The 27356-nt window shown below is 38.6% G+C and overlaps 1 protein-coding gene across 2 annotated transcripts in view; it reads right to left on the minus strand.

Annotated features, from left to right (window-relative positions):
* LOC131159735 (TOM1-like protein 5) overlaps positions 1-27356 on the minus strand; it is an 83972-nt gene that overhangs the window by 5395 nt on the left and 51221 nt on the right. For both annotated transcript variants that reach the window (XM_058114877.1, XM_058114876.1), the window contains exons 8-9: positions 7817-7889; positions 6649-6734 (exon numbers count right to left, since the gene is read on the minus strand). In XM_058114877.1, the coding sequence (XP_057970860.1) occupies positions 6649-6734; positions 7817-7889 (159 nt within the window). The remainder of the gene's footprint in view (positions 1-6648; positions 6735-7816; positions 7890-27356) is intronic.

The raw sequence follows: 27356 nt of genomic DNA on the forward strand, positions 1-27356 counted from the left end.
ACTATCCCTAGAAACAGATGCATAATCACAAATAGCAGTTTTACATTGTTCACTCATATTCGCCTCTTCAAAGTAGTAGAGTCCCTCGCACGCCTTAGAACTGCCAATCGTCTTCCTCGATGATAGGTCCTGGAAAACACAGTGAGAGGAAACAAATTTAGCAGAGCAATTGGAATTTTTTATCAACTGGCTAATGGATAACAAATTGCGAGACAGCCTAGGGACATGTAGGATAGATTTTAGAATTATAGAGTCAGAGAGTTTCGAATACTTTCTTTGCCTGCAACAAATGAGAGTGATCCATCTGCAATTTTAACTTTCAAATTTCCAACACAAGGTGAATAGGATGAGAACAGATGATAAGAATCAGTTATACGATCAGAGGCACCAGAATCAATTATCCATGGTGATTTGTAATGAGAGATGGTAGTTAAGGCTGTCAAAAAATTACCTCGGTGGGCTAAAGAACCAAAAGGAATACTTGTGGAAGACTGACCCGATGCTTGAATGGTAGAGAACATTTTATAGAGTGCTCCAACTGCTCTGGATTGAATGCGCCACTTGAAGTGGAATTATTATTTTTCTCACCTTGTGATTTCTCGACTGGGTTATCAATAGCAGCTTGGCAGCCACAATTTTTTGAATTTTGTCTCGGCTTCCAATCTGCGGGCTTCCCATGCATTTCCCAACAATTATCCTTTGAGTGGCCCGACTTGCGGCAGTGCTCACACCAGGGTCTTCCTTTTGCGTTTTTTGGTTTGTCCTAGCAAAAGTTCCTTTTGAAATGAGGGCAGATATTTCGGGCCCATTATTTCCGATCAGGGTCGGCTCCTTCAACATCACGTTGCGCCTGTTCTCCTCTCGCCTCACCTCTGAGAAGACTTCCTGAGTTGAAGGTAGAGGACGTCGGCCGAGAATCCTCCCTCGCACCTCATCCAAGTCTCGGTTGAGTCCGGCCAAGAATTCGAAGACTCGTTCATTCTCAAGTCTTTTCATGTATCAGGCACTATCTCCAAGGCATTCCCATTCTTCCTTAACGCTCAGGTCGAGTTCTTGCCAGAGATTTGTCATCTCCAAATAGTTGTCTATGACTTCTCTTTCTCCTTGCCGCATCTGCCATAGCCGAGTTTTGATCTCAAAGATTTGGGAGTAGCTTTCAACGTTTGAGTATGTCTCTCGGACAGCATCCTAGACGTCCTTCGCCGACGGTAGGAATAGATAGGTCTTGCCGATTGAAGGTTTCATGGAGTTCACCAGCCACACAATCACCATAAAGTTCTCGGACTTCCACTTCTGTAGAGCTATAGTGTCCGTTGAGGCGGGCTTCTTCTTCTCGCCGGTAAGGTAGCCTAACTTTCCTTTGCTGTCAATCATGAGTTTGATTGACTGCGCCCATTCAAGAAAGTTTTTCCCGTTTAGTATCTCCACCGAGAGTGGGAAGGACGAGCTGTCTAGCCCATTCGAATTCAAGGTGGAGGTGGCTTCAGTCTCGCTGTCGAGAGCTTCATAGGTGCTCGACCCTCTGTTGTTGACGACTCCTTCTGCCATTGTTAACTAGGATTTAGAAACCCTGGCTTTGATACCATGAAATCAAAATAGGTTTTCTGTATTTCTTGAAAATTTGTACAAGCCAATACACAATACTTATAATACAATCGGGTATTCTAAATATGGAAACAATCTCCTAAAATAATCTCTCTCAATAATATACAATCCTCTACATAAATATCCCCTAAATCACTCCAAGATACTCGGGATTTCTACAACACATAATACTATACTAATTAAAATAAACACATAATAAACTACTAACTAAACCCAAAATCCTCGATCCAATTCTTCTTAAGTGTTCTTCAACAAGGATCTTCCCAAGGTTTTGCTTCTTGTCCTACATCACTAGTTGATACCCATTGTGGGTTTGGACCGAGGTTAGGTTGCCATCACATCAATGCAAAAATCTTCTTACAATGTATGGAACTAAAAGTTGGCAGCAGCTACCCTACATAATTTAAAATAACTCAAAGCATAGAAGAAAACAACTTGGTTAACAGCATAAAATGCCAAGGTCTATTAGAACAAAAGGAACTGAAGATCCCTTGTCTAAGCATATCACTCCACTTTACTGGTGCTCATATCCTCTTTGAACGTGGGAACATCTCACGCTCCAGCAAGGAGAGAAGACAATCAACCTGGTCAATCGTGGTGGATCTTGTAGGCATTCATTCAAGTTGATTAAACAAGGCACAGAGTTTCACCTATATATCATTGTTGAATATGAAGATTTGAGGTGCATCTATGATTGCCATGCTTCTTGGTTTAAGTGAAGGAAATGAGAAGAATCAAAAGATTTCCAGATTTCCAATGTAACCACAAGAAGGTATTTGAAGCATTTGGGAATAGAGACCAAAAAGGTTGTTTCTTGAGAGTGTTGAAAGCAATGAGTAGAAAATGGAGAGAACTTCCATGCCAATATTCAAAGGTTTCAAGGGAGCAAATTTTCAAGTAGTTTATGGAGAAAATGGAAGTCCCATTGCCATTCAAAAGAGAAAGTCATACAAAGATGTACCTATGACATAGGTAGACTAAGGGCAGAGGGCAAGTTGGTCTAAGTGCAGTGATCTCATCTTTTATTTTTCCTAAAACACCCTCAAAATATTATATGATCTGTACTACCTATAGAAAGACAACGAAAAGATGTGTGCTTTCACATTGAGGTATATTCTTAAATATTTATTCTTAATTAAAATTAAAAAGCAAGAAACAATCAAACTATGCATCACCTTTCATAAGTAATACATATTCAATCTCTAAAAGGTACCTATTCTAGTAGGTGTCTTTTAAGAATTATCTCCTTCCACAAGAGATGCCCTATTCTACTATTCATAACATATGTGTCTTCTAAACATTCCCTTTCATGGAAGGGTGTCACTATCTCTATATAAGGGGATAATGCTTGTATCTTTAACATAGAAGAACATAAAAAGAACATTATCTCCTCTCTCTCTTCTTCTTCTTTATTTTAGAGAAGTTCCAAAACTTCTTCATTACCTTTTTTTAGTCTTTAGAATTTTATCCTTACTCTTTAAAGGTACCTATTCAATAGGTGTTTTCTAAGAGTTATCTCATCCCATAAGATATGCCTAATATTCATTGATCTCTTAAAGGTATTTATTCCACAAGAGATACTAATCATAATACTGCCTTCTAAAAGATGCCTCTTTTCATGAAAGGGTGTCTCTATCACTATATAAAAAAATATTGATTATACATTTAACATACTAGAACATAACAATTACATAATCTCCTCAGTTTCTCTTCTTTCTTCCTCTATTTTATAGAAGTTCAAGAACTTCTCAAAATTACCCCTAATTTAATTTCAAAATTTTATCTTGGCTATCTAAAAGGTACATATTGCAATAAATGTCTTTTAATTAAGAGTTATATGTTTTTATAAGAGATACTTATTCACTCTCTAAAAAATATGTATTCCAATAGGTGACTATTAAGAGTTATCTCCTTCCGTGAGAGATACCTATTCATAATAGATTCCTAAGATGGCTTTGCAAAACAAATTCTTCACTAGGTTTCGGGTGTGTCCATCAGATTTTGGATGGAGTAACAGCAGGTCATGTGCCAAAAATAGGGATGTGACAAAAGGACCTCCGTCATGCTCTGCATGCAAATAAAGTATAGCTCAAATGGCAAATTAGCAATAAAAAGCAGACACTTTGGGCGATACGCAAGCACAGTAGCTGTATTGTAATTACATGGTGGGCCATGTTGTACAAATAATTTTTCTTGTTAAGCAACCACTTCACCTAAAAGGCTAAGCTGTTAGGTTGTCGCAAACAATGTATATCAAGCTTTAGCACTCCCCAGCATGTGCAGCCTAATTGCACATGGAGAGTAAAACAAACAGTGAGCACCAACCACCATAGGGTACAACAATTATTTATTTATTTATTTTTCACAAACAGATGATAATATCAGGCAATAAGAATAGATTATAGGTGTACGAAATTAGTGAAAAAACTGAAAACTGGACCAAAACGGAACCTGTTTTACATTTCGGTTTGATTTTTCCGTTTTGGTTTTGGTTTCAGTTGAGTTTTGTTAAAAAGCACAGAAACTGAACTGGAAAACTGAAAAACCCGATCAATAAATTAACAAACATATATCTATTTCTTTATGTGCTTATGTTTATTCTTAATTTTATTTATTTATCTACTTATATAGTTATATTTCAAATTAATCTCAACTTGAAGTTAAATTTGTTTACATCATTCATATTTCTTAAAGGGGAGTGAAGGAAATGAGGAATGGAATGGTGAGATAATATACAGGAGAGCCTCCCCAAAGTTTCTCATATCCGATGTGGGATAAAATGTAAAAGAGAAAAGGGTGAAGGCTTGTTGAGTCATTGCCAGCTAGATTTATTCTTAATTTATTTATTTATCTACTTATATAGTTATATTTCGAATTAATCTCAATTGGAAATTAAATTTATTTACATCATTCATATTTCTTAAGGGGGAGTGAAGGAAAGAAGAAATGGAAAGGAGAGATAATATACAGGAGAGCCTCCCCAAAGTTTCTCATATCCGATGTGGGATAAAACGTAAAAGAGCAAATGGTGACAGCTTGTTGAATCATTGCCAGCTAGAGAGTGGTCACTTGTCCTACATTGATCAACTGAAGGAAGGGAAGACCTTTCCCTCTTGTATAAAAGACAACACCCACCTTCCTTTTACTCTGCTGAATACCTTCATGGGGCCAGATTCACAGCTCACAGATCAAATTGTGGATTGCTGTCATGCCCTTGAAAAGGTAATGTCAACATGAAGAGGTGGACTTCTTGATGTCATTCTATGCTTATATTTTATCATGTAAAACAATATAAAATAAAAAATTTGAAGAACCTAACATAAAACCAAACTGAACCTGTTTAAATCAGTTTTGGTTCTATCCAAACTGTGGTGGTTACGGTTCATAAATTTTAAAAGCGATAACTTCACAGTTTGGTTTTTAAATTTTTGATCAAAACTGAACTGAACAAAACTGATTACACCCCTAAATAGAATTCAAGACTTCATGGTAACCTGACTCTGATACCATGTTAAACAACCACTTACCTAAAAGCTCAAGTGTGTTAAGTTGTGGGAGAATCAAGCCTTAGCAGTCTGGAGGATTATCTCGCTGTGGGTTTATGTTGGCAAGAGGGTGGCACTCTCGCTGGCTAAAGAGGATCATGGTGATGCAGGTGCACTGGAAGCTGCAAACAGCCATCACTATGGATATGTCGACAACTATAAGAGCACAACTTAAGACTGAGTCTTGGATTAGAGATGCATTGTATGTGTGAATCTCCCCCTCCATTTGGCAATCTTCATGAACCCTCGCCATAGACCACATGCTAAGAAGGGCTCAACCCTATCACAGTGTGCTGTGCTTAAATTGCTATGAAACCCATCAATGCATAAATAATCTACCATTTCCCTCCATACATGAAACCCTAAGCTCGGAGAGCCTAATGATTTGTCTGTACAATCTTGCCACCATTATTATGTAGCTTTCCCACATATGCTATTGTTTTGACACCAATTGATGATAAGAACAACAATTAGAAAAGCCATATGCTACGATTTTATTGATGGTAATTATTTTCTGACAAGGAAAAGCTGAGCCTTATGGTGATACGCAAGCATTCCCTTCACGAGCCATATGCCCACTTGCATTCCCTCAATTGGGAGTAAATCTCAAGTCTCAATTGAATTGACTCGTAGCTGTCTGATTGACAGAAGTCAGATTCGAAGATTGGACTCATTTGAATCATAAGAGCAAAGATTTACAAAAAGTCAATACCGTTTACACCATGTAATTGACATGGGAGGTCCGTGTAATTTTTCAAATGTTAGGGGAATGCTGAATCTTTTTGCAAAACAGAGCACGAGGGAGATTAGTGTATTGTTGTTTATTCTTATTATTGGTGCTCACCCATTTATATCAAGCCCGCTTATGAAGACTCCCCTGGTCCTAACAAGTAAATCCTTACAGGGATTATAATTCTTAAACACCACATAATAAACGCATAAAACAAGACTAGAACCAGGACCTCTTGGCAACTAGCTCCGATACAATGTTAGATTACCACTTTTACTAAAAGCTTAAGGTAATAGCCTATTAGGTTGTGGGCCAACAATGTATATCAAGCTTTAACAATAATATTATCAAAAAAAAAAAAAAAAAACTCTTCATACTCCTTTTAGGTCTTAAATGTATGAATTATAACTTTTGATTCAAACAAATGTGGAATTATTTCATGCGTTCAATCCTTGGAAAAAAGGAATTAATACTTCTTTTATAATTTTATGTAAATAACAATACCAAGCATGGCATGGGTTCACACTAGTGTTTTCCTGATGCAATTTGGTGAGAATCAACCTACACAGCAGCTGATTTAGAACTAAGGAAAAAGTTACTCTTTGAACTCCACCAAAAATTTTTTGATCAATCTCATATTCCACAATGAAAAATAATTCAAAAACGGCACTTCATGAAACTACAGTTTGGTGGAGAAGAAAAAACAAATGACCAAAAATAGATTAGTGGGACAAGATGGACCATTACTACTTTATCAGTACACCTTACCGAGATGTCATTACAAGCTGCATTACTCGTTGCTTCTGAAATGAACACTGCTCCACAAGATCTAGCGTAAACTCATCCTTTGCTCCCTAAAAATATTGTTAACTGTCAATTGACTGATACTAATGCACTACATGACAAGACAACAAGTTAATCAGTTGAGTGGCAAGCTCAATGATAACTCAAAGTTTAGTGTGTTGATATATAAACAAAAAGATTAAGCTATCTGCAACACAATTGAGCTTCTAAAAGGTTTCACAATGATTAGAAAAAGAAAGATGCAGGAAAATCCATAAAGTTACCTTAACTTGATACTTCTGATTTCTTCCTTTCTTACACTTATTTATTTTCAGTTAATGATCAGGAATCATATTTTAATTTTTATTGAATAGTCATGTGACTAGCATCTGACTTTTCACAAGTTTGGATGACTAAGATTAGATTGGCGGCACTTGTGACTAAAGGCTGACAGATGCTGTAGCCTTGGACTACATAGCCTTTGACTAATTGTTAGCTGCCATTTCGTGCTTGATTCAAATGTAGGTTTTTCAACCCCCAACTTCCACATCCTACATCCAGATTCAATCCTACTTCATTTTTAGCCTCTATCTGCTGTTAAACTTTCTTTCAGTGTCTTTGCTACATAAAGAAAAGGGTAACAGGCCTGACATTCAAAAACACAAAGGCCACGCTTGCATCAACTAACACACCACAACACCATTCACTAGGCCCGTGACGCCAAAGATTTTGATGGCACAAAGCAGTCTTTTTGGCTCTTCCATATTTTAATCTTTGAGCAGAAGATTCCATTGAGACTTGGAACCTTTAAGCTGAATACAGGCTTTCATAGGGTGACAGTGACACCACCACCACCAAGCACTCACTAAGCTTTTTGACTAGTTAGAAGTGTTATTAAATTAAAAGGTTTATAATACTTCAAATGTCCTCATAACCTAGCTAAAATACACATGCACATATATAAATAATGATTTTTTTTTAAATATATATATATATATATATATATATATATAATAAAAGAAGAAAAGATCATGAAACCTAAACCATTCTGAATTAGAATTGCATTGATAAACTAGAAATGTCAATCAAATGTAGTGTAGCAATGTCAATTCAAGAAATTACAGGGTAAAAGAATATTAATCAGCCAACATACCTCACCATTTTGGGTAACAGCATCAAGGACTTCCCTTAAAACCTCCAATGCATTACTAGCCTTCTGAATGATGCTGTATGGAAATAGATAGACTGAGAAAAAAGTTTCATAAATATACTGCTTCTCAGGGATTTCCCTTTGCTATTAACTAAATGTAACACTACAAAATAAGGATCCAACGGATGATCTTTACTCATGGGCTCTGAAGAAACAGCTAATGAAATAATGTAATGTCATTGATCCTTGCCCAAGCATTAGAGCATGAACAAAGTTAATATTACAACTTGGAAAAGTTGATCAGGCTAAGTTCCCTTAAAAAGATCTAACTATGGATACTTGCATGTTTAAACCTACTGGAATTCTAGAAGTGATGAAATCCAGACATAACCGAGCATTTAGATAACCAAAATTATAACCATATAGGCAATATTAAATAAATGCTGAAATAGTTCATCATGAAAAATGATGGCTGCTAATCAAACAATTGCTGTCTTCATTTGGTGTAACAGAAAGTATTTTACAAAAAAGAAATTGCAATGAGAGAGAAATAATATGCAATGAGGAGGATAAAGCATCCTCCTAAGAAACAAAAAAAAAAGGAAAAAAGAGAAACGAAATGAAAACAAAAGAGTATTCGACATCAAGGCAACAACACCAGCAATGTTGCTGAAAATTCAGAAAAGCCCTCCTCTGAAGCAACCTGAAGAATAGGGTGATAAAGAGGGTGATGCGTTTAATTTCTATACAAGTTTTATCATACTTTCACTCTTATTTTTATGCTAGTTTGTGTTTAATTTTATTATTTATTAGAGTTTGATTTATTTTGTTTATTTTTGTTTAGGAATAAATAAATTAAAGGAGCCATGAGATAAGGAGGAAACTTTCCTTTTCAAATTCAAATTCCCTTCATCAAAAGTTCTTTTCAAACTCAAATTCCTCTCTCGAATTTCCTGAAACACCCTTCAGTATTTGGAGCATAATTTTTGCTAGAGAACTCCAAAAAGAGAGATCTTGATATCTTCAGAAAGCTAAGAAAAAAATCCCACAACTTTCGTGTTGAATATTTTTGAAGATGGGAAGAGCTCGATAAAGAAAATCGCACATCAAATCGGCGGCAGAAAAGGAGGAGATTTGGATGATCTTGTTTTGGGGAGATAAGAATGGAGGACGACCAGAGCTCTATAAAAGGAGGGGATTTGAAGCTAGAAGAAAGAGAGGAGGATTTGTTTCACCATTAGAGATGAGTTCAAAGCTTGGAAAAAGAAGAAGAAGAGAGAGGCCGAATTAGAGTTGTTGAAGATTGAGATTCTCAATCAACATACAGTTTCCTTTTTAATTCTTTCATCTTCTCTTTGTACAATTTTCAATATGAATTCTAGAATCATTATGGTTTATTTTGATTCTATTATGGGCTAATTGCTATTGCTAAGGCTATGATGTAACCTCTCCATGACAATTCCAAATCTTATTTCTATGTGATCATAATTTTATTTCCTTTTAAGTATACATCATTGAGTTTAATGCTTTCAATTATCTGACCAATAGTTGAACGACTTGTTGTGCATGTTAATTCGAGAGATGATGCATGTAGTTTAGCTTCGTATGATGTATGTCATGAATTGAACGAAAGACACGAATGTGCCAACATGATTTACGTGGCTTTTATGTGAAATATTATTAATCTTAATGTACTCAAATGCTTTTAAATTCGCATAGACATATTGTGGGTTATCGTATTTTGAGTAATTCTAATTCTACTCGAGAGAGGGTCTTAGATAAGGTAGAATATTTCGCCGTCAAATAGGATGATAATTGATTAATTGCGTGATTAGGATTTGGGATTGGATTGGTTAGGTGAGTCGGATGCCTTAAGTGTTTTCTTATTTGGTGAAATCTTCTTCTTTTTAAGTATTTAGTTGATTTAATTTTATTTGTTTTTATTTTATTTTTTCAGATTCAAAATCACCACTTTTCTTAATTTTCAAATAATTTAGAATTAGAACAATTTCAATAGTTAATAGGTAAATAGTCCTCGTAGGTTCGACATCCTTCTTTATCACTATATTACTTGTTACAATTTCGTGCACTTGCGAATTTTCACAACAGAGGGCATTGCCAATTCTATTCCAAAGTAACTGCAGCATCAGAGAATGCCTATTAAAAGTGTAGGCGTTCCTCTCCAACCAGATACTCATTCTTAATTTTCAAATAATTTAGAATTAGAACAATTTCAATAGTTAATAGGTAAATAGTCCTCGTGGGTTCAACATCCTTCTTTATCACTATATTACTTGTTACGATTTCGTGCACTTGCGAATTTTCACAACAAAGGGCATTGCCAGTTTTATTCCAAAGTAACTGTAGCATCAGAGAATGGCTATTAAAAGTGCAGGCATTCCTCTCCAACCAGATAAAACATTGTAAGCATAACAATTTCACAACTTGGTAGCATCCTTGAACCCTTCGGATACCTGAAGAGGACACATGCAAAAATGCCTCCCCAGATGCCAAAAATACCCAACATTCTCTGAGTAGGCCAAGCTACTGTTCCACAATCTCTATGCTACAAAGTAATGTCGAAAAACATTTGTCCCACAATATCTACGCTACAAAGCAATGCCAAAAAGGATGACAATCCGTCTCATCACTGTAACCACAAATGATAAAAATATCCAGAGATAAAGCCTTATAAATAAATAAATAATAATAATAATATAATACATAAATAAATAAATAAAGAGATATTTTGGAGAAGATATTTTGAGATATTTATATATAAATATCTTGGAAGAGATATTTATTTTAATTACGTAAAGGCTAAGTTAGGTTTTTCTTTATAAACTTTCATTCTCTCTCTCTCTCTCTCTCTCTCTAAGATTTCTGGGCCATGTTACCAGAATCGACGATCTGACGCCGCTACGTGGATCAGGGAAGGAATCTCTATAGGTTCTACGGATCATAATTTCATTTCGGAGATTTCTGAGTTTTTCTCGAAAATCGAGGTAAGGGTTAATTTTTGCTTTTGGTCTGGTATATCTGTAGTATATGAGATTATACTGAAGTGTTGTTCTTTGAGTATTAGGTTTCGGGGTTTTCGTGTTGTTGTTTTGAACCATTTAGGTTTGGGGTTCGGAAAGCTAGGGCTTGAGTTTTGGGTCGTTTCGGACTTTGATTCACACGCAAGTAAGGGGGTTATGTTAATACAGTGATTTATACAATATGAATCGATTGAAATGTTTAAATAACTTTTAGATATCGGGTTATGGCGGTTTTAGGGTTTCCGGGCCTCGGTTCGGTAACCGGCTTTATTTTCAAAACCAACTAGTCAAACTGAAATGTTATATTTTTAGAATATTGTACTTGTAATTCTGGACCTTTTCACCGGTAGGAAATGTTGTTTTTGTTGTTTAAAACCCGTACTGTGATATTAATTGTTTATATTTACTTTCGAGTTGTTTTCGAATGTGGAAAACTGTGTAGCAGGTGTTAATGTTGTGAAATACTAGAGCTGTTGTGAAAATACAGGAAGTTTATTTGATGGCTACGGGCTAGATTTCATGTAATGATGTGTTTTTTGAAATGATTTCAAAAGAGTGTTTAAATTACTTAAATTGCACGATATGCTTTAGGAACCCTAGGGAGTGATAGTGTAGGCATGGATCCGTTGCCAGTGAAGGCACCATACTTTTGATCTATATGAACCCAGGCTATATTGAGACAATAGGGGCGGTCAACCCCGATTGTGGGGATTTATATATGGTATAGAGTTTGAGGGTGTGTCCTATCCTGCATATCTGTACATTTATATAATTGTTGTTATATAGTATGGGGCTGTTCATATGATGAAAATGGGCTACGTATTTTACAATTATGGAAACGATGATTATATATGTTGATGTTTTTGTTAAACACTTAAAGCATGCTGGCCATGCACTATTATTAGCTTAATTGTCCCTTACTGAGAGGTGTCTCACCCTATCATACAAACTGTCTTTTTAGGTCCTTATCGAGGTTGAGATTAGCAAGGACTGGGGCAGGGTAGCGATTTGTTTTTGAGTGAGTGTCTCCACAAGCTCAATTTTGTAAGTTATGTTATAGGTTTTCAGAACTTGTAAAATGTTGTAAGACTCGAGGATGCGTCGAGTATCATGTAGTATTGTATATGGATATTGGAATAGTTGTATGTATCTATTAGGCAGTTAGAACTCTGGTAATAGTTTGATGGATCTTCATGTTTTCTGCTGCGTATGTATCTGTTGAGAAGTATATCAGGTACACAGACGTCACTACAGTAACACCCGGGCCGTAAGTTGGGACCGGGGCGTTACGGGTGGTATCACAGCCTAGGTTTGCTAGGTTCTGCAGATTTTGAAGGTCAGTGAGTAAATTACCAGAGTATTGGCTGTAATGAGATAAAGTTAGAGAGTTAGTCGGGTTTTAGTCTGTAGGCTCGGGGGGGGGGGGGGATTTCCTTCGACGATCTTCTGTGCTTTTTCGGGAATGACGATTTCAGAAAAATCATGATAAATCCATCGATGGCTTTGTTTCTAGGTTGAGAGACTTGACTCGGATGTCGAGATGAGACGTTAGACGGTCTAGTGTGTATGGGCTGTCGGTGTCTCGAATACGTGTTGTTTAATCTTCTTGTTCCATATTTGCATTTATTGTGTTAAATGTGGAATGATTAAGTCGGATTTTACCTGTGTACAGGATGGAACCCAGAGGGAAGGGGATTATGGCAGGAGGCGATAATCACCTGGATGCCTCTAGTGAGGATGAGACTGAGGCTCCTGTGTTCCTCCGTGATATAGCGAGGCAGGCCAAGAAGGAACCCAGGAGGGGTTCCAGGGAGTAGGATCAAATGGTTGCAGATAGAGGTAGCACGTACTTGCAATTCCCTAGAACGAATCCGGTGACATTTTCGGGTGGGCCAAACTTGATTGCGGCGGAGGACTGGTTACAAGAGATCGGAGGATCTGCTGGAGGTGTCTGAGTGCACAGAGAAACAGAAGGTTAAATACGCCGCCCTCAAGTTGGTGGGGGAGGCTAAAAGATGGTGGCGATCAGCTAGGCTGGACAAGGAGCAGCGCCCAGGGTACGTGTCAACTACCTGGAGTCGCTTCAGGGAGGTATTCTTTGCACAATACTTCCCTATCACTACCCGTGAGGAGAAGTCTGAGGAGTTCCTCCACTTGACTCAGGGATCGATGTCGGTGCAGCAGTATGCGGCTAAGTTGGTGGAGTTATCTCGGTTTGCGCCTCACATGGTTTCAGATGAGCCGAAGAAGGGTCGTATGTTTGAGAGGGACCTGAAGCAAGCTATACGCGCGCAAGTGGCAGCGTTGATGGTCCAGGGCTTTTACGAGCTTGTGGATAGAGCCATGGCGGCTAAAGCCAACATCTAGGAGGCGGAGAGAGAGGCGAATCAGAAGAAGAGGCTTTTTCCCAAGAATTCGCAATCAAGCTCTGACAAGAGTTATTGGAGGAAGTCCGGTGGTCCTTTGGGCCAACAACAGCAGTCTCAAGCTTCCTAGCGGAGTTCGGAAAAGCCAATGTGTCCCAAGTGCCAGAAGCAACATTGGGGCGAGTGCAAGTCTCGATTCACGGGCTGCTACAGGTGCGGGGAGTCGAGGCATCTGATACAAGACTGTCGGGCGACAGTGACTCTCCCTTCAGCACAGGCTCAGAACCAAGGTGGCAACCAGGCACCTCGAGGTGGTCACCAGGGAGGCACCGTTTAGGCTAGGGTGTACTCAATGACGTTGGGCGATGCAAAGAACGCCGACAATGTGGTGACAGGTACCATTTACAGCTTATCATATAATGTTGTAGTTCTTTTTGATTCGGGTGCAACCCACTCCTTTATATCTCGAGAATTTGTTAAACGGTGTGGAGTCGAGGCTCAACCGTTAAAGGTTGAGTTAGGTGTGGATACGCCATCAGGGTTAGTGGTGGTATGCAGTAGAGTGGTCAGGGATTACCTAATAGAGATTCAGGGGATGGTAGCTTCGTGATCTATAGTGACGCGTCCTTGAAGGGAGTAGGTTGTGTTTTGATGCAACAGGACAAAGTAGTTGCCTACGCTTCTCATCAGCTCAAGGAGTACGAGAAAAATTACCCTACGTATGATTTGGAGCTGGCAGCAGTTGTGTTTGCTCTAAAGATCTGGTGGCACTATCTATATGGTGAGAAGTGTGAGATCTTTGTCGATCATAAGAGTCTCAAATACTTATTCACCCAAAAGGAGTTGAATATGAGGCAGCGCAGGTGGCTCGAATTGATCAAAGACTACAACTGTACCATTAGCTATCACCTCGGAAAAGCTAATGTGGTAGCTAATGCGCGGAGTCGAAAGTCAGTGGAGGTGTCAGTTTCAGCAGTTGTGGGGCAGCATCAGATCAAGATGGATCTAGAGAGATTGACAGTAGAGCTGGCAGACGGGGATCCCCAGGCCTTCGTTGCCGGGTTGGTGGTTCAACCGACCTTACGAGAACGAATCGAAGCTACTCAATTGAACGACGCGGAGTTGGTAAAGATTGTGGAGAAACTGTAGAGTGAACCACATTTAGACTTTAATGTCTCTGAGGATGGAGTTCTCAGATTCCACACCAGGTTGTGTGTACCAGACGATGTAGAGATAATGAGGATGATTTTGGAGGAGGCTCATCGCTCTCTCTATACTATTCATCCAGGGAGCACAAAAATGCATAGAAATCTGCAAGAATCGTTCTGGTGGAGTAATATGAAGAGGGAAGTGGCCGAGTTTGTCAGACAATGCCTGACATGTCAGAAGGTGAAGGCTGAGCATCAGAGACCAGTATGACCACTATAGTCGCTTGACATTCCCAAGTGGAAATGGGAACATATCTCGATGGATTTTGTTTCGGGGTTGCTTTCAACGATGCACGGACATAATGCTATCTGAGTGGTGGTGGATCGACTGACGAAGACGGCACACTTTATTCCAATCAAAGTCAGCTATTCTATGAATAGGTTGGCAGAGTTGTACGTACAGGAGGTGGTACGGCTCCATGGCATCCCGGTGTCTATCGTTTTAGATCGAGACCCACGTTTCACCTCTCGGTTCTGGAAGGGGTTGCAGGATGCCTTGGGGTCACAACTCACATTTAGTAAAACGTTTCACCCGCAGACAGATGGGCAATCTGAAAGGACGATTCAGATTTTGGAGGATATGCAGCGGGCATGCGTGTTGGATTTCGGTAACAGTTGGATCCAGTATCTACCGCTCGTAGAATTTGCTTATAACAACAGCTACCAGACCAGTATTGAGATGGCACCATATGAGGCCTTGTATGGTCGTCGGTGCCGATCTCTGTTGTACTAGGATGAGGTAGGTGAGCGGTAGATTTTGGGACCGAAGTTGGTTTAGTAGACCTTTGCGAAGGTCGAGCTTATCAGAGAAAGGATTAGATCAGCTCAGAGTCGGCAGAAGAGTTATGCCGATACTCACTGACGGGAACTGAAATTTGATATCCGAGATATGGTATTTTTGAGGGTTGCTCCTATGAAAGGAGTGACGAGGTTCAGGAGGAAGGGCAAGTTGAGTCCTCGGTACATTGGGTCGTTTGAGATCCTGGAGAGGATAGGTCCAATTGCTCATCGGGTAGCCTTACCCTCGACCTTATCTAGGGCGCATGATGTGTTTCATGTGTCGGTGCTGAGGAAGTACGTGTCAGATCCGTTGCACGTGATCAGTTATGAGTGCTTAGAGATCAGTGGAGCACTAGCTTATGGTGAGGTACCAGTTCAAATTTTGGATCAGAAGGTATGGAAGCTGCATACCAAGGAGATACCATTCGTAAAGGTGATATGGCGTAACCACGCGGTTGAGGAGGCTTCTTGGGAATTAGAGGCCGAGATACGTTAGAAGATCCTCAACTATTCAGAGATGTTCAGAGTTAGACAGGTAATGTAGATATGTGAGTGTATCCCTTTTTGCTTATGGTAAGGGTATGTGGATTGTCTCTGGGAGAGTTTGTATATGTAATGTGAGCTTCCGAGACTATTGAATGTAACCACGGTATTCCTCCGCCATAAGTGAGGGTAGGTAATAAATTTGGGATGGGGCTGCTATGTGGGTGGCCGCTGGCTCTTCCTAGAGACAGAGCAATTAGAGTTTAGACAATGTAATAGAAACAGTTAGCAAATTTTGAGGACGAAATTTTATGAGGGGATATTGTAGTAACCCGATAAAAAAATATATATATATATATATATACATATATATAATAAATAAAGAGATATTTTGGAGAAGATATTTTCAGATATTTATATATAAGTATCTTGGAGGAGATATTTATTTTGATTACTTAAGGCTAAGTTAGGTTTTTCTTTATAAACTCCCATTCTCTCTCTCTCTCTCTCTCTCTCTCTCTCTCTCTCTTTTTTCTATAGACAAACTCCACTCTCTCTAAGATTTCTAGGCCATGTGTTGCCGGAATCGACGATCCGACGTCTCTATGTGGATCAGGGAAGGAATCTCTACAGGTTCTACAGATCATAATTTTATTTCAGAGATTTTTGAGTTTTTCCCGAAAATTGAGGTAAGGGTCGGTTTTTGCTTTTGGTCCGGTAGATCTGTAGTATACGAGATTATATTGAAGTGTTGTTCTTCCAGTATTAGGTTTCGGGGTTTTCGTGCCGTTGTTTTGAACCGTTTAGGTTCAGGGTTCAGAAAGCTAGGGCTTGAGTTATGGGTCGTTTCGGACTCCGATTCACACGCAAGTAAGGGGGTTATGTTAATACAGTGATTTATACAATATGAATCGATTGAAATATTGAAATAACTTTTAGATATCGAGTTACGGCGGTTTTAGGGTTTTCGGGCCTTGGTTCGGTAAACCGGCTTTATTTTCAAAACCAACCGGTCAAATTCAAATGTTATATTTTTAGAATATTGTACTTGTCATTTTGGACCTTTTCATCGGTTGGAAATGTTGTTTTCGTTGTTTAAAACCCGTACTGTGATATTAATTGTTTATATTTACTTTTGGGTTGTTTTCGAATGTGGAAAACTGTGTGGTAGGTGTTGATGTTGTGAAATACTAGAACTGTTGTGAAAATGTAGGAAGTTTATTTGACGGCTACGGGCCGGATTTTACGTAATGATGTGTTTTGTGAAATGATTTTAAAAGAGTGTTTAAATTGCTTAAATTGCACGATATGCTTTAGGAACCCTTGGGACAGATAGTGTAGGCACGGATCCGTTGCTAGTGAGAGCACCATACTTTTGATCTATATGAACCCAGGTTGTATAGAGACAGTAGGGGCGGTCTTAGTGTGAGTTTGCCTCGCGATCGTCTACCCAGGCTGTATTAAGACAGTAGGGGCGGTCAACCCCGATTGTGGGGATTTATACATGGTATAGAGTTTGAGGGCGTGTCCTATCTTTCATGTCTATACATTTATGTAATTGTTGTTATATACTATGGGGCTGTTCATATGATGAAAATGGGCTATGTATTTTACAATTATGGAAATGATGATTATATATGTTTATGTTTTTGTTAAACATTTAAAGCATGCTGGCCACACACTGTTATTAGCTTAATCGTCCCTTACTGAGAGGTTTCCCACCCTATCATACAAACTGTTTTTTCAGGTCCTTATCAAGGTTGAGATTAGCAAGGACTAAGGCAAGGTAGCAATCTGTTTTTGAGTGAGCGTCTCCATGAGCTCGATTTTGTAGGTTATGTTATAAGTTTTCAGAACTTGTAAAATGTTGTAAGACTCGAGGATGCGTCGAGTATCATACAGTATTGTATATGGATGTTGGAATAGCTGTATGTATCTATTAGGCAGTTAGAACTCTAGTAATAGTTTGATGGATCTTTATGTTTTCTGATGCGTATATATCTGTTGAGAAGTATATCAGGTACACAGACGTCACTACAGTAACACCCAAGCCGTAAGTTGGGACCGGGCCGTTACATAAGGATTGTAAGCAAACCAAAGCATTGAGCTTAGAAGGTACCTTAGCTTTCCAAATTCAATTAAAATAGGAAAAGAAACATAAGGTTTTAATTAAATGATAGAAAATAGACTTACAGAAAGCCGCACATTAGTATTCTTCCTATAAGAAGGCTGAAAAGAATCCACCAATAAACTGTGCAAGGAAGAAAGCTCAATAGCCATCCATTAAGATTCCTGAAAATAATCCCCTTCAATGAAAATGAGAAAAGAAACGAGGGCATTTTTTTTAAAAAAAGAAAGATAATAAAGATGAGAGGAAATGAGAATGAGAGATGTATCCCCCGCCGAAAGACAACAAAGATGAGAGGAAGCAATGATAAAAGATGTATCCCTCACCATCCACACATCCTCCCACACACAAACCTGATGACCATCACCCACTTTATATTCTACCACTCCTAAAAGCGCAAAGCCTTTTTTCATTTTTTCCCTGTAATCCAATGTGAACGAATTTCATATACCTATTTTACACTTAACTCTTTAAGAAGTCTTTAGTTTTAATTCGAAATGCATCAATCCTCTGCTGCCTTTTCCTTATCTCCAAATGATTCTTCTCCCAGTCTTTTTGTCTCCCCACATCTCTTTTTTTTATTTATATATAAAAATTATACAAAATGTATCAAAGAAGAAGAATAAATAGATTACAACCAAAAAGAGAACAAGAAATCCTTAAAAAGAAAAAAAAGAGCCAAAAGAAAGAAAGAGAAAGCAAGAACAATAAATAAAAGAAACTAACAGCAAATAATTGAGAAAGCCCCTGTCTGAACCCCTAATTAACAGAACACTGTAGTAAGTTTGCTAATTCCCATTGACCTTAATTCAAATTCCTTCTGCCACCATTCATACAAACTGTGTCTACAATAGGACCAGACAGCCATAACCCCATCTTGTCCACAAGTTGTTAGGTTTCTAAATATTTCCCATTAATCTCCTCCATGGAAGAGGCAAAGTTCTATCTGTGCATTTTTCTCTTTACCCAGTCCATCCTAAAAAATAGGCACTCCCTCCAAACCTTTCATTGGAGAAGGTGGCTCATATGATAATCTCCAAGAAAGTCAGAATATTCAGGCACACACCCGTATTGCTCCAGAAACTCATCTAATAACAAGTCATCATCATAGATAAATTCACTGCTCATATCACTCTCATCATCCGACATATCCCCTCAGTGTTTTTTCTCCTTATTTTACTAACCTTTTTGTATGTATCCCTCTTTTAAATATTAACACCCTCCTGCACTACCATCCAATGAGAATAAACCTTACCAGCCCTTGTCTTATCACAGCTTTCCCCTATCACTACACTGTTTATCCACAAAATCCAGCTTACCCTGAAGTGAACATCGTTCCACAAGCTTCCTGTTTCTTCATAGTCCTTCCACCAACAATGAAATCTGAAGGATGCATACTGGCCAATCTCTCATCAAAACCATGGTTCTCACCCACTATACATCACCTGAACCCACAGAATCTCCTGGACCATTGCTGACTCTTACTGGAACCTGACATCCAAACCCCACGGACCCAATACCCAACACCCCTGACTTGTGAGGAAGATTTAGCTGACCGCTTCTTGAAAGCAGAACAACCCTTGAGGGTGGCTTGCTCTATCCCTCGTCTGTGACCCTTGAAAAACACTGATGACACCATCTTTTGAATAGGTAGACTCTGTTTATGTATAGAAGAGCCAGCATTGGGCCCAAACCCTCGAGACACTGACTTAGACATATTATGGGCCCGAATAATAGTGGAAGGATTGGCCTGCATGTGCCTCAGGCCTGCAAGTGATGGACCATTTTTATATGCTGGATCTGATTTAATACTACCCAAGAGCTGGCCCAGATGTAATGTGTAATATTAAGGGTACCCGGCCCAACCCACTCCAAACCCACACCATTCCCCTTGGATTTGCAGGCCCCAATCACACAACCTGATCCTTTCCACTTCATCTTCTCCACATGATTATCCTTCAATGAAAACCCAGCCTCGAATCCTTAGAATCGACAGCCAACGATGCATGGTCAGGCATCACATCCTACATCGCACCCTCAACACTGATTGCAAAGGTTGTCACTTCCCCCTGTCATAACCTCACTCCATAAGCGTGCAATATTCTTAGCCTCTCACTGTTACTAGAAACCATGCACTATTTCCTTTGCCATCACAAGAAACTCCTGCACAGATCCTCGCCATCCATTTCCTACACTTACCTTTCCGTCCCAACCCTAACAGCAAGAACTTCCCCATCATCTTCGAATGAATCACCAACAGTATGTGATGCATCCAATTTGCATGCTCTATTATTCCCATCCCAACCTTCCAAACATCTCCTACATAACCTCCGAGAACCACTTTACTGATGATGAAGATAATCTTCACCATTGATTACCATTAGGTTTACACTCAAAACACAAATAAAAACTCAACCTTACCCAATATATGCAGTCCCAAATCAAAGATTTTCCCTTCTTTTTTTGACTGATCTTCTTCAAAGTCCTCCGAGAAGTGGGGGAGTGCAAGGGGGAAAGGTCTCGCGAAACCATCCTCTTGCATCTCTATTGAATTTCTAATTGTTTGTATGCTAATGATATTTTTTTTTTATGTATTTTCTATACAATGGGGTCCAAGGCTCATTGTGTACTCAACTAATCCACGTGGATAATGGGATTCCCTACCCTTCTCCACTTAAATACCAAGGTCTTACTGATTTTCTTTATTTTTTATTAAAAAAAAAAATCAATGAGATTATCTTATAAACACTTTCACTATATTTAGGAAGATGGATTCATAGCCTGCAATATGGACAGAAAGTTTGATATTTTTAAAATAGAATTTAACTCATAAACAAATTTATCAACGTGAAATGTATCTGCACTCACGCATTGTTTATAAAAAGGAAGAAACAAGATGAGATCTGTTAAATGAATTTTCATGGTCACTCAAAATTTTGGAAGTTGATTGCACTTTAGCATGATCTAGCTGTGAATACTTGTTACCAATTATTTTGGTCATTTAGCATGCATTATTGATATGTTAGTAAGTATGAATTACTAAAGAGTATTATGGTCACTGTTATGTACTTGACATATATTATATATAGAGGGAGATATCTATCATTGTGATTACGTCTTCCAATTTACCCAATATTTCAACATGGTATCATAGCAGAATCCAACCCAAACCCTAAGTGCATAGCTGTTGCCAAACCAACCCCTAAACCTCATAATACTATGCAAACCTGCAACTATTGAAGAATCATCCGCAAAAACCAAACACCTGATACAAGTTCATGAAACGCTGGGAAACACAGCAGTTGTCGAAAAAATAGCAGGACATTGCTGCCCTTTCAGAATCTCTAGAATCCTTTCAGGTTTTGCCAAAGCAAACAAATATATAGACACAGAACCTGCCTATCTATAAGGCTGTGAAGTTTCACCACTGGAGGAGGCCCCACACACCCCATGCGCCATCCAACAGCCGATAGCTCTGACCTCACGCAATGGTGCATGGGAGCTTGCTGAGCCTTGGCCTTGCTTTGATTTCTTCCAGAATGCCTTAAATACTTCCATATTCCATCATATCTAGTTGTAGGTCATGTCTTTCAATCAAAGATTCAACCTTTTCCAGTCATTCACTCATGACACTTTGTTAATGGTTGTTCGGTACCTTAGGATGTCTGTTAGTTTCAGCTATTAACCTTGTCTCTTGTTGGTCTTGTTTATGTGTTGGGATGGAGCCCATAAATCCAAAGAGTATGTTTTCTTCATCATTGCTGCAGATAAGAATCGAGAAGTTGGATGGAAAGAATTATGTGCAGTGGTCTATGGCTGTCAAGATCTATTTGACAAGCTTAGGTAAATTTGAACGCTAGTTCAATCTGGGCCCAACAAAGACAAAAGGAAAGAAGCATGGATTTAGGAATATGCATGAATGCATATTGGATATAAATGGATCCCCAGATTGCATGAATGCATCTGGATCTATGCAAGAAGATTTGGGATTATGTCAAGCTCTTATAGTCTAGTAACATTACACTTATGTATGATCAATCTATCATTGGTGTTTTCCAATTATAATTGGGAGAGACAAGATCGCCACAAAGTACTTTGCAAAGATGAAGCGCATCCATGAGGAACTTAACACCATGCAACCCTTGATCACCGATGCTCGTGAGATGCAAAAGCAAAGGAAGCATATGACAGTTCTTAGGATCCTAGAGGGTTTGAATCCCAAGTTTGAGGCAGACTTGTCCCAAATCATTGGTAGAGCATAGTTACCATCCTTTGTTAATGTTTGTTCTCACATCCTTCGTGCCTGTTTTAGTACACATTCCTCAACCTTACTTCTAATGTTTCAACCTTTGGCTCTAAGAAGACTTCTTTTGTTACACAAGGTGATTCTAGTTTTCCACCAAGTAATCCCGGAATTATTGGAGTGGTTCAAGCAGTATTGGTCGAAAGGATGGATGTGGTAGAGGCCCCGCCACAAGTGCACTCGTTGTACATGAGGATGCCATATTATTAAGACGAGTTGGGAACTTCATGGTAATCGCTACGAATTGCCAACTTAGCAACCACAGATTCTGCACTTTCAAGCTAGAATGGGAGAAGCATTGTATATCATAAAGAAAGAATTTCAAATTCCAACATCAAGCATCCAAGCAAGCTTCTCTTCCCATTGTATCTCTCACTCAGACACGTAACCCTATAGCTTGCCTATCGTCTAATATTTCTCATGCTAGTCATTGAGTTACAGATTCAATCACTACTAATCATATGATAGGTATAACTAATATCTTTCCACCCATAGTATTTTGAAAGCCTACCTTGTGTTACCCAACAGATGGGTCCATTAGTACTATTGTTAAGGAAAATGGATAGTAAGCCCCATATCCTTGTCTCTTTTTCTTCTGTTTTGTATATCCCAAGTTTCCCTTCAATCTTATGTTAGTTAACAACATTACAAAATCAATGAATTGTTCAATAATATTGTTTTGTTATTTTTTCATCATTTAGGATTTAAAGACAATGAAGTTGATTCACAGAGGACAAGAGGCTGGTGGACTTTATCACTTTGAGTCATTATCTCCATCTATTGCCTACATTGCTATTGCTATATCACTCCAAATGGACCAAATCCATTGTTGCTTTGGTCATCCTTCATTAGACAAGTTTAAAAAACTAGTTCCCACTTTGAGTTTTATGTCTAGTCTAGAGCAAGTGTTCCATTTGCTTCCTAAGTCAATAAATGGGGAGTAAGCCCTTATTTTATTTTTATTTTTTTTAAAAAGCAATATTAGATAGAAAGAAAGGAGAATACAATGTGTAGGGAAGGGGAGTCCACCAAATAAAACAAGAAAACCACCAAGAAAAAAAAAAGTAAGAAAGAAAAACAAAAACAAAAACAAAAACACACAAGTAAAGACTCAATTTGACTATTCAAGGATGACTTGGCGTTATTAAATAAAGGATTGAGTTGTCTCATATCTTTGGCCTCTTGTTTTGAAGTAACAACTCAACTTGATTTGCTTGTTTAGATATTTTGTGGTGATAATACTAAGGAGTACTTCAGTAGCTAATTCGCTACCTACATAACAAAATTTGGTATTGTTCATCAGCCATCATGTGCCCAGAGTCCATAACAATGGAGTTTCTAAGAGGAAAAATAGACATATCCTTGAAGTCACTTGTACCCTACTTTATCAAAACAATGTTCCTTAATCATTTTAAAGTGATATTGTACTCATTCTCACTCCCTACTTCCTTATCAACAAACTTCCATCCTTCGTTCTACTCCCAAATGCTTCTTTATTTTCTTTACCTCCTCGTATATTTGGGTATGTCCTTTGTTCATCAATTAAACCATTGGGTGGATAAGTTGGATCCGATGTGTTTTATAGGCTATTCATGTACTAAAACAGGATATCGCCATTATAGTCCTATCTTGCATCATTTTTTGGTCTCATGTTACCTTCTTTAGCCTACAGTATACCATTTTGAGTCCTTGTTGTTCTACTTCTACCATCAATGAGTCCCTTCCTTTGCCTAACCTTCCTTATTTTGCCTTATTATCTCTGACCCAATCATCCACCTACATCTTCATCTAGTCCGAGTCCTTCTCATTGCCTTGATCTTCCTAATTGACAGTTGTATAAACAACGGAGACTTAAGCAAGCGGAGTCTCCTCTAACTTCTACTGCTACGCCTTTAGTTTCTTCATCTGTGTTGATCTTCCCATTGCTATCTAATTTCATTTGCTATGATTACTTCTCTCTCTCTCTCTCTCTTCCTAAATCTATTTTCTGAAGGCATGCCTTGTTGTTTAGAGACATACACAGGTGTACAATTTGGACTATTCTAAAATATTTTCCTGGTCACAAACTTGCCTTAATTTGTTTGTTCATCTCCTCAGTCACCACTAGTCATAGGCTACTCCATCAGTTAAATGTCAAGAACGCCTTCCCATTATGATCTTCATGAGGAGGTCTATATGGAGCAACCACTTGGGTTTGTTGCTCAAGGGGGTTTAGGTGTCTTGTATCAACTCAAGAAATCATTGTATGGACTAAAGCAGTCTCCTAGAGCATGGTTTAGTCAATTTAGAGTTGTAATACTTGAGTTTGGCCTTCAACAACATGCAATAGATCATTCTATATTTAATCATCGTATTGCATCCAATAGAATTGTGTTCTTTATGTATATGGATGATATTGTGATTATTGGTGATGATGATCAAGGTATCCAATGGCTAAAGCATTTTCTAGAAAACTAAATGCCATATTAAAATTTAGGATCATTGAAATACTTCTTGGGTATAGAAGTACTAGAAGGAACCGTTTTGTCACAAAGGATGTATCCTCTTGAACTTTTAGATGGACCGCCTATTCAAATCCAAACCCATCAATACAAATGGGTCCTAACAACAAGTTAGTGTCAAAGACATGGTAGAAAATTCAACAATCTCACAGTTAATCGACCAAATATATTTTTCACAACAAGTGCTGTGAGCCAGATTCTTGATTCTCCAAAGACAAGTCATTGGAATTGAGTAATTTGCATCTTGAGATTCCACAAAGTGCATATGGGAGAGGTCTCTTATATCAAGATTAGGGTCACACTTTTGTTCACAAATGTGACAACCAGGGTTTGTTGCCTAGAGAAGTTGGGGTTGGTATATCACCTAAAAAATTCTCTATAAGATTTGAGAAGCCTTATAGAGCATGCTTTGGTGAAATCGTAAAGTGGGGATAGATTTTGGCCTTCATGGGTTGTGTATGTCAAAGTATTGTGTGAATAGCCGAATGCCTTGGCCTTGAGTTCTGTATATTATATATAGACTTTACAAGAATGCTATACATGGAAAGTAAATAAGGTCTAGAATGATTCTATCCCTATACATGTAAACTAAATATATGCTAACTGTACAAAATAATCAATTGAAAAGTAAGGAAATAATTTGTGGGCTGAAGTAAGGAAAGAAATCTTTTGCTTTTCTATTTGCTATTCCATTGACAGCCCCCCTCAAATTGATGCAAGTTGATCAACAAGCATCAATTTGCTACTTAGGAAGCAATGCCGATGACGAATGAGAGCCTTGGTGAAGATATCCGCAATTTGTAATTCAGTGGAAATGTGAGGAAGAGTGATAACACGAGCTTCAAATGCTTCACAGATAGAGTGACAATCGACTTCAATATGCTTCGTGCGCTCATGATAGACATGATTGGCCGTGATCTGGATAGCACTCGTATTATCGGCATGTAGAGGTGTAGGATCGGTCTCAGAAAAATCTAGCTTAGCAAGCAAACCTTGAAGCCAAATAATTTTAGAACAAGCAAAATACATTGCCCAGTATTCAGATTCCGTCGATGACTTAGAAACTCTGTCTTGTTTCTTACTCTTCCAAGAGATCAATGCATCACCTAAGAACACACACCAACCAGTGATAGAGCGACGTGTATACGCACAACCAGCCCAATCAGCATCGCAATAAGCAACAAGGCGAGTAGAATTGGCTGCAGGGAAGAATAAACCACGGGTAGAAGTGCCCTGAACATAGTGTATGATCCTACAAATAGCAGCCAAATGAAGATGACGAGGAGTCTGAAGAAACTAGCCGACTTGCTGTACAGCAAAAGAAATGTCTAGTTTAGTAATGGTGAGATAGACAAGACTACCCACCAACTTCCAGTATAAACTGGGATCAGCAAGTAAGTCACCCTCCTCTTTGCGAAGCTTGACATTTAATTCCATGGGCGTATCAATAAAAGTACCCTTATGAAGGCTGGCTGTGGCCAACAAGTCACCAGCATACTTATGTTGATTGAGTGAAATACCTGAGGGACTACGATTCACCTCAAGACCAAGAAAATATGTGAGAGACCCAAGATCTTTCATATGAAAGGACTCTAAGAGATGAGTCTTAAGTTGAGCAAGTAAAGTAGAATTGGAACTAGTAATCACAATATAATCAACATAAACCAAAAGAACAACAATACCCATGTTTGATTTCCGAAGAAACAATGAAGTGTCATACTTGCTCTGCTTGAATGAAAATTGTAATAAATTATCAAACCAGACCCTCGAAGCTTGTTTGAGACTATAAAGAGAGCGATGAAGCTTACACACATGTGAAGTCAGAGAGGGAAACAAGCCTGGGGGGTGGCTTCATATAAGTACACTCTTTAAGATCCCCGTGAAGAAGAGCATTCTTGACATCCATTTGATGTAGTGGCCAATCACTGGAAGCAGCAATAGCTAGAATTGTACGAACAATAGTCATCTTAGCCACGGAGCAAAGGTCTCTTCATAATTGAGACCATATTCCTTATTATTCCCAAGTGCAACAAGGCGAGCTTTGTAACGATCCAGACTTCCATTTGATCAGACCTTGACTAAGTAAACCCATTTACAACCCAGAGGAAAAATGGTGGGGAGACAAGGCTTAATGTCCCAGGTGTGATTGGCCCCTAGAGCAGCAATTTTTTCCTACATAGCTTGTCACCAACAATCATGCTTGGCAACATGTGAGTAGGATGTGGGAATATCTAAATTGGACAATGCAATAGTAAGAGTTGAAATAGAATTGCCAGAACTTGAAGAGGGAAACCCATACCTATTTGGGGGTACAGACACTCGAGAAGAGCGATGTACCAAAGGCTCTGGAAATGCTGCAACTGACTGAATCTGGAACGCAGTAGGATCAGTTATCGAATGAGCTACAGGAAGAGACTGTGGGTGGGAGCATCACATATACACAATACCTAGTTTAAAACGAGAACTGACTTCATAAGGATCCGAGAACTGCTCCTCAAAGGAGGGGAGAGTCACAGTAGAAGAGGAGGGTACAGAGGACACAGGAAAGAAATGTTGATTTTCAAAGAAAATAACATTCCTAGAAATGTGTGTACGATGTAATGTAGGATCATTAAAAACAAATCCCTTTTGACACACACTATATCCCAAGAATGCACGTCGAACAGATTGAGCAGATAATTTATGTCGCTCATGAGGAGGTAAATGAACAAAACATACACAACCAAAGGTACA

Source organism: Malania oleifera, chromosome 7, assembly GCF_029873635.1.
Source record: "Malania oleifera isolate guangnan ecotype guangnan chromosome 7, ASM2987363v1, whole genome shotgun sequence".
Taxonomy (NCBI): domain Eukaryota; kingdom Viridiplantae; phylum Streptophyta; class Magnoliopsida; order Santalales; family Ximeniaceae; genus Malania; species Malania oleifera.